We start from the raw sequence: 9,359 nt of genomic DNA, 5'->3' as shown, positions 1-9,359 counted from the left end.
GTTTAGAACTATAATCACAATCACTGTTGAGCCAGTCATTGATGGACATCATAAGAAATTTCTAAATCTCAGAGGCCATATCTGTAAGCTCAGATTAAGTTTAACCTTACCAAAAGGTTTCATCTACATTTTTTTATGTGTCTGGTTCTGATTTTCCTATCAAGCAAAAATAACTTTTGATGAGAAACAATGCATGAATTTACAAAACAAGTTGTAGGAAATGGGTGAGCTTAAGCATCTGAGAATCACTCAATAATTGTAGGGGTAGGTTTTTTATTAACTTTAAATGTCCTGGTTATTTTAAAACCTAGCAAACCTTTCTGGAGGTACATTTACCCATACCCAAGAATTCTTAGACTCTTTTCAAATAGCTCTTCCAGATTAATTCTGACTATTCCATTGAGTTTAAATAATAATCTTTCCCCATACCTGAAAAATCACAAAACCTATAAACTAGAGCAATACTAACTGACAATTATTATTTCTAGGACTCATGCTGGTCAGAGAACCAGTCATTCAAGGCTGTTAAAATTTTGTCCCTATCAATTGCATATTTTCAATAGCCTAATATATGGTCTGATAAATTAGCAAAACATCCATGACAGATACAGATAGTTAATGGTCATGCTGGGAGTCTTTACAAATCACATATTTGAGAATCTAGGATTCTGCTATGAGGAAACTCTTTGAAATGTTATGAAAATGTGACAAAATAAAATCATCACTGTTAAACACAGTATAAGATATGCAGTGTGGCTTTAACCAACTTAATGAAATTTTTAACTGATGCTTGTCCATCTTAAACATTGTCATACAAATTATAATCCTGAAAAGTACACATTTTCAAGCTGTATGAACCAATATGGATTTCAGGTAGATGTGAGTCATCTTTCTCTCAAGGGAATGCCATTATCTGAACTTCTTCTAACCCAGTTAACTCAGGTCTCACAGAAACCTATAAAACTGCATGTATCTTTGCTATTTAAACTATTTGTCATGAAAACTCCTGCAGAACGAAACAAACAGTGCAGCCATGTAGTTCAGTTTTCAAGTGACTATTTTTGTCATCACTGGTTATGCCCACTTATCTTTTCCTTGAATAAATCTTCATTTAAAACATCAAAGAAAAATGTGTTTAACTGTTTCGAAGAGAGTAACACTAAAAGAGTTGTTTCCAGTCAAAGTTTAAAAAATAAACCCACTTGACCTTTTTTCTGTGGTATGGAACAATGGAAGGAGGTCAAAATAGCCATTAAACAAATCACAAGATATTGATGGGATTATTCTAGGGATGAGTCTTATTTTAACGCATGAAAAATACTGGAACTGTCATGCCAACATAAGGGATACATATTATTCATAATCCATAAATGCCTAATTATAAAAAACAGTGACAGTCATGGTTAGATACAACCTAACGGTACTGTGTAAGATGTAACTATGTATTATAAGATCATTTCTGATATATTTGTACATTCAATCCTCGTCAAAATTAAGCCGAATCTCTGTGTAATAAATGGCATGAAATAAGCACAGAAATTCACACCAGGGTCTTATTCTGCTAGTGTACCACCATGGCATGCAAGTAACTAAGCAGTCAATTGGAAACAGCAAAATGTCATTACCTCCCTGAAATCAAAAGAAAAATGTAAAATACAGATCAAGTATTGAACATTGAATTATAATTTAAAATCTTTTCTTCTTCAGTAAAATTGTCATCTGTAAGAGGTACGGACACCTCCACTGCTCCTCTCCCCGTGAAGGGGAGAAATCGCAGTTCCAGTGGAGTGCTAGGAAGAGTGTCGGGCTTCAGAGGAAGACTTGGGTATTGCAAAATCCCTTTTCTTTTTGTCCTGGTTCAGATATTTCAGTCCTTGAGAATAGGGCGAGAGGGGGCCCCTGAGGAGCCGCAGGCGCCGAGGGCCAGTCGTGGTCATGGAAGCTCACGCGGTGTCTGGAAATCATGTTTTGAGGCAAGAATGCTGTTGGCGTTGGCTACCGAATGTTCTTCTCGAATCCTACTCTAAGGGGAACAGTTGGCATCATTGTCATTGGGGAAGTGTCAGCTTTCGGTATTTAGCACATGACATTTGTGGAAAGGACAGACAAAATAAAAATTCAAGCAACCACGAGAAGATCACCAAAAAAGGAAGATGATGGTTTTGGCAAAAAATGCAGGTAGCTCCTTTTGGGTGGGATGCAGTGATTCTTAGGCAATTAAAATATTTCCATACTGGAACAGAAGCTTGCCTACTTGTAAAATAACAATTTATGCTCTCTTTAGGTTTGAAATATTGGAGGCTGTTTTTGGAAATAAGGGGAGAAATTGATTGCTGGACAGGCTTTTCCATGCTCTATCAGCTCTGATAATGAGTTAGTCAGTTGGCATGGAAGGCAGGGATGTTCTCTTCTCTCAGAATTCTAATAAGCCTCTTGTGGAAGGGCACACCGTCTCTCCACCAAACCTGGCTCAGCCGAGTCTGCTTTCCAATTGGGTAAAGAATCTTCGTGTTCCCAGACTGTTTTCTGATAGAATATGGCCCTATAAAAGAGGTTAATGCAATATCTACATTTTACTAACTTAGTGATTTGCTCTCACAATAAAACAATATCTAAATCCATAGCAGTGGGTTCAATTCCTGCTCATGTTTGCTTAGTCTACGTTTGCTTATATGGAGAAAATGGTATAATGCTGACCATTCAGGAATTAAAACCTTTTTTTTTCTTTCAGTTTTGTAGCAGTTTTTTTTTTCCTCCTAAGAATCACACTTATCCTCCATCCTCATTAGGAAAATAATCTACATAAAGCCTTTTCCATGACGGGTGCAAGTATATCACCGATATGCTTAAGGTGATTGTAAAAGTGAACTTTGCCATTTGTGAACTTCGGTTCTGTTGCTCTATAAAAGGTCGTTTCATGTCTGCATTTGGGCCCAAAAGGTGTTCTGGTTTGGCTGCACGTAGGAAAGGACCAGGACTCTGAAACAATGATCAGAGAGTTTTGCCTCCATAAAAAAACTGAGGCTGTGGGATAGCTTTCAATGGAAGCCATTTGAAAAGAAAAGTAATACAGACTAAGTGCAGTTTCTGGACCTCAGACACAAGTTCCTTGACGTGTGGAAAGGTGATGTTTGCGATTTCGGACTCCCGAAGATTTATCTTTACTATCGGCCGGCTTCTGCTGTGAAATGTCTATAAGGGCGCTGGCGATTGCAAGACCTAAGAGAGAAACCAAGAGAAGAGACCTTAATGAGCATCATATCAGACCGTATCATCGTGTCATGCTAATGTTCATATCCTATACTAACGTAGATACAATCTTGTTTAGTTTTTTGTTCTTTTTTCAGGAGGTTAACTGTCCAATGGATTTCTCTATAAATTTTAAAGCTATCAAATACTTTTTTTCCCATTATCCAAAAGGCTTCTTTCTACAAGAAATAGAGTTCAAAGTAACCTGCGGAAAGGAGGAATCATCTTTTTAAAAACTGATCTTTTTGGAGATCAACATTCAATGTTTCACAAAACATCAATTTGGTGGTTCCAGTGGGGTTATTCCCTTATTTTTTCTATCTGAAGATGAGTTGATCTTAGGTACACAACTGGTGATATTCTAAGAAAGGAGACACTACACATATACATATAAGGAAGCAGTGGCTAGAAAGGATAATTCATAGTTAACTGTGGGGGGAAAATCTTTGTAGCATGTTTCTCTTGACTCGGTTTCATAAGATTAGGAGTCATTCTGCAATAGATAAGCAGTCTACATTTGTGAACAGCCAATGTAGAGGAAGAAATCCAAAATATTAACAATTACATAAAAATGCTCTAAATAACTATTAGAGAAATGAAAATTAAAGTAACTTTGAGTTTTTAACCTCACATCTATGATATTAGTAGATGACAAAAGAGGAAAATGCAAATGTGATGGACTACAGGAATATAAGTATACTATTGTATGGCTGGTGGAACTGGGAATTAATTGGTCCAGCTATTCCGGAAAGTGATTTGGAACTTTGCTCCCAAATCTACTAAAATGTGCATATCTTTTGACCCAGCTAACCATTAGGAGGTCTATACAACCAAAGAAATCAAAGAGGAAAAGGACTTATATGAACTAAGATATTTATATCGTTTCTTTTCATAACAGGCAAAACCAGAAAATATAGGGGTTGGTGTCATAGTGGGGAATGGCTGAACAAAATCTAATATATGAATTTAATAGAATATTATTTTGCCATGAGAAATTATGAAAAGGGGAATTTCAGAGGAAATGATGAATATCTTTATGAACTAATGCAGATCATAGTGAGAAAAATTAGAATAATTTGTACAATATAACACTTTATGAAAAAAAAAACAATTTTGAAAGGCTTTAGAACTCTGATCAATGCAAACCAACAGTCCAAAAGAATGAAGATGAACTATAATATTAACAATAGCTAGCATCCATATTTTGTTTTGCAAAATACTTCACAAATATTATCACATTTTTTTTTCCTTCACAACAACCCTTGGGGGTAAGTGCTATTATTATCTCTATTTTACAAGGAGGATGACTAGGAGAAACAAGTGACTTGCTCTTAATGAATGAAGGCTTGAATTCAGGACTTGACTTTAGAAACAATCCTCCAGCTATCTCTCATAGCTTTAAAAAGATGTAATAAATTTAGAATGAAAAAAGATACATATATTTTTGGACATGACTAATTTGGGAATTTCTTTGGTTACACTATAGATAAATATATTGAGGTAATATGATTTTTAATGAAAATTCTTAATAGGAGGCATGGGAGGAATAAATGAAGTAAAATACTTGCTACTTAAAAAATCATTAAAAACAACAAAAAAAGGAAATTGCATTTACTCTCAGGTTTGGTTAGTGTTTTGATTAATTTTGATGAACTGGTTTTTTCTCTACTTTTTATTTTTTGTTACAAAGGATAGTTCTCTGAGGAGGGTGGTAGAGAAAAATATATTTGGAAATGAAAGTGATATAGACACAAGATATATAAAACAAACAAGCAAGGAACAAAACAATAAGCCTATTCCTTTCATTTGACAGGAAAAGTTAAGATGTAAAAAAATAAATTCTCAACTTGAATACATAATCCCTAAACTAATGCATTTCTCAAATCCCACAGTTCATTTGATAGGTCAGGATTGTGTTTGTGACCTCTGTGATTCTTGGGAGAAACAAAATGTCCTGAATAATTGTCCACTAAAACAACAACAAAAAAGCTGGGCTGCTATCTCTCTTTAAGAATAAGTCAGTGAAATCCAATGAGCTTATTTAAACTTAACCATGGACTTCCAGAGAGGGATTCTGATATGTAGGCTGAAGGGATCTTCTACACTGATAAGCTCTTAGATCCACTCAAGTATCAAAAGTAAGTAAGTTTTTTCAGTTAATACCAAGTCAGGATGTTTGACTTTAAGTTTACTCTTTTTCTTTTTCTTTTCTTTTTTTTTTTTTGAGGATCTTTACAGGTGCATCATATGACTCAATTCCCTTAGAGACAAACATTTTTTCAAAAAAATCCTGGTCCTATTTAGGATTTCAAAAATTGGTGAGGCTCTTATGGATTTTTGACAGATTCTTTTTCTAGTTATGCTATCAAATGTTGCCTGCTCAGGATAGAGCTTAGGGATATAAAGAAGTGACAGCAAAGGAAAGAAAGGAGTTGAAGAGACAGGAAACAAACTGAAAAAAAGCAGAGGCACAGAAACTAGAGAAGGTGCTATCAGTGTTCTATACAAAAGACTAGACCTGAGAAAAAGCTATTCCACTGAGTGAGGAGGATAGTTTATATTTTTACCTAGAATTGATAGAGGAAGAGACAGAATTGTATATATGGTCTCACAGCCAAGAAGACCTAGGCTCAAGTTCTGATTTTGACAGGTAAAGGCTGTGTAACAATGGGAAAATCATGTAATCTCTTAATTTTGTAGATAACTTGCATTGGTAGAGAATGTTTCCTTGTCTGGAAGCACTCTATATCAATGAAGTCACAAAGAGTTGAATGTGGCGAAAATGACTTCCCAACAACAAGAAATAATGAATTCACTTTTTCAGTTTACTAAATAGGTCATGCAAATTCAAAGGCTCTTAATTTTTAACTGGATATCACTTTGTTATAGGGAGATTTTGGTCCCCATAGTAAACATAGTAAATACCAGGATATAGCATCATCATCATCATCATCATCATCATCTACTTCTTCTCCTCCTCTTCTTCCTACTTCTCTTTTTTTTATCATGCACTTACTAACCATGTAGCCTTGTGAAAATCACTTCACCTCTATAAGCCTCAGTTTCCTTTGTCTGTAAAACAAATGGATTAGATGATCTCTAAATATTCAAGTGCTCTACAATACTGAGCTTGAGCTGAAAGTGCAAACACAGCCCTCCAAAGTGTGCATCACTGAAAATCTTAGTTTTTTAAGTCATTCTTTCCATTTGATAACTAACTTATTAATTTTTAAAGCCATTGGTTGGAAAAGCTAAATTATATTTTAAAATCATAGATTTGACTCCATTTACCCACTGCAATGAACTGAAACTCATGAGCTTGTGACTCAGGTTGATTGAAAGGGAACTCTCACAGCAAAGAGTGCCTAAACCCTATTTTCTCCCTGGAAATACACAGGAAGTGATAGATAGCAATTCTACACAACAACTGTGAGGAATGGAAGAAGGGGGGTGAATAGAAATCTTGGGGAAGAGAAGAAGGTATACATTATCCATGTGTTCAGAGATATAAATTAGATGGAAACAAAGTATGTGGCCTGATTGTAAAGAGAATTATAAGTCAGCTGAGACTAGTCCTCTCCACTCAGAAGATATTCAATGGATGGACAAGTCCCAGCTCTATACCCATATTCTCCAAAGGGAAGAGGCTGAAAGCAGCAGACTCATGTATCTGTGCAACAATGCAAGAAAGAAGAATTAGAGAATGAGGAGGATTCCCCAAAGGCAAGAGAACAGGGAATATGAAAGAAGCTAAATATTAGGAAAAAGAGTCTGACTAAAAACCTAATAAATAGCAGATAAACTACAGGGTAGGTCCTAAAGACACCCTAAAATGAATAAAATCTTAAAAAGAAATCAAAGTATGTCAAACAAATATTATAGTATGAAAGATAAGAAAATGATACTACTTTATTAGCAGAAACATATATATTCCCCAGAGGCCATTGGACAACTGATTCATAAGAGATATAAAACCCTTAAAAGGAGAAACTGGGAATGGATTTTGGACAAAAGAGATCTCAATGCAAACCTGAAAAAACACAAATAGCAGAGAAGGAAATATGGAATATACAATGGAGAAAGTCCTCAAGGAAGAACCTGCTTAAGAGAGATAATAACAGATTTGGAAAACAAAAATACTAAAGTGATGGAAAATTTTTCAGAAGAGAACCAAAAGACAATAATGATTAAATTACACATAAATTCTGTGTAGGTCAAAGAAAATGACCTTGAAGACAGGATGCAAAGTGATAACTGGGGGATCATAGGTTTCCTAGAAGAATATTAAAAATCAAATAACCTAAATATAATAATGCAGGAAATAATACAAGAAAACTGTTGAGAATTTCTAATATAGATAATTAAACACTGGTAAAAAGAATTAAGAGAATCCAAAGATTGTTATGAGGAAAAACCACAAAAACAAAAATAGTACCTTGTACTATAAGCTGCAAGGCAAGGGGTGACTAGATTTACCAATTTTAATAGCAAACAAAAGATTTTAGGAGCTACCAGGGAAAATACTTCTAACCAGAAGGAAAGACAATGGAAATTTACATAGGATTGTTCTATAATCACGTGAGATCAGAGGAGAAAATGGAAATAGTATAATAAACCCCCCCCAAACTTTAAACTGCAAGCAAAGATCACATATCCTTGAGCCTAATTACTAAAGAAAAATAGATGGGTAAAAAATAAGAGACATGTGAAACATTCCTATGGGAAAAAAAATGAAAAACTAAAGAAGAGCAAATTCTTTAATTTACAACCATCACCTAATATCAAAGAAAGGTAAATAAGAACAATTACCAAGTAAAATCTGAATAAGAGAACCAATTCTCTTGTGTTTATTTTTTTTTAAGAGACAAAGTTTGATCCCTATGGTAAAACAACAACAACAAAGAAGGAACATCAAGGCAATCAAAAGAACATAAGGAACTAAAGATTGGAAAACCTAAAGAATAAGGGAAGTGGTGGTGGAAGATTTGAAATGATGCATCAAATACTAAGTCCCTTGAATCAGCATCTTTTGTGAGATGGAATACTGGAGGTTCTACAAATATACTAGAGTATAACTCTACCAAGTCTATAGGTAAACAGTGCAGAGATACCAGTTTTTATAGTCTGTTGGTTAAAATGCAGATAGGTTCTGCTTTGGAATGAAAAGAAAGGAAGAGAGGTATTAGGAATTAGGGAGAAAATACCATTTAAAAGCATTACTAATGATGAAGACATATGTGCCTTTCTCTAGAAGATGGGGGCTTTATAGTGGGTTTCATCTTGGGGAAGTTAGTGCAGATTCATTTCACTTCAGGAAAGGACATGTGGGAGTTCCTTTGGGTAGTCAATACCCAAGGTGGTGAAACTGGTGACCAGCATGCCAGAGAAGAGATGTGGGGTAATATGACTTTAGAGCTGGAGACTGATTATGATAAGGGCAGGGGCTGTGACCAGGACTCAATTTTAGACAAAGACTAAAAAGTCTTAATACTGAAACTGATTCTCTATGACAATCCCTAATAAATCAATATTTCAAAGTATGAGGCATAACAGAAAAAAAGGAGGAAAGGAAAGATCTACAAATGAAATAATAAAGAAATCAGATGAACAAGAGATCTCAAAACAGCTACTTCAGAAGTATTATCCCTTTAAGGAACATAGAGAGAAGAAGGAACAAAAAAGGGTAAAGCTAATGCATCAGAAAATAAAATTAGAATTGACTTGAAGGACAGAGAAAAAATGATGAGGACAAAGCAAAGGAAAACTTTCTGGAAAGGGGTACGGTAAAAGAAAAGCACCAAAAATAAGAGAATGGAGAGGAAGGGGAAGGAAGATATTGATCTACTTTCTTAACTGGGTGAGGAAAATAAAGGAGAAAAGAAAGGAAGAAATAGATAACTAAATAAATAAAATGAAGAGAAACCAAAAATTTAGGTAAATTAAAAAACAACAACAACTTGGAATAGGGAAAATTAACAAGAGTTTAGAGAGGTAGAGGGGAGACCCTTTGAGAAGAGGCTAGAATAAAAGTAGTATAAGCAGAACAAATCCCAGGAACTAAGTACTGCTTTTAAATAAGAAGGAGCTTAAAAAAATCAGCAGTAAAGTAA

The 9,359-nt window shown here is 34.8% G+C and overlaps 1 protein-coding gene across 1 annotated transcript in view; it reads right to left on the bottom strand.

Annotated features, from left to right (window-relative positions):
* Positions 1-3,094: 3,094 nt before the first annotated feature.
* The window catches only part of ATRNL1 (attractin like 1), a 1,097,315-nt gene continuing 1,091,050 nt past the window's right edge, over positions 3,095-9,359 (bottom strand). The window contains exon 29 of the mRNA XM_044665614.1: positions 3,095-3,219. Within this exon, the coding sequence (XP_044521549.1) occupies positions 3,095-3,219 (125 nt within the window). The remainder of the gene's footprint in view (positions 3,220-9,359) is intronic.

This window comes from Gracilinanus agilis, chromosome 2, assembly GCF_016433145.1.
Source record: "Gracilinanus agilis isolate LMUSP501 chromosome 2, AgileGrace, whole genome shotgun sequence".
In the NCBI taxonomy this organism is placed as follows: Eukaryota; Metazoa; Chordata; class Mammalia; order Didelphimorphia; family Didelphidae; genus Gracilinanus; species Gracilinanus agilis.
Note: the sequence above shows the minus strand (reverse complement) of the source record. Positions and strands in the feature narration are given on the sequence as shown.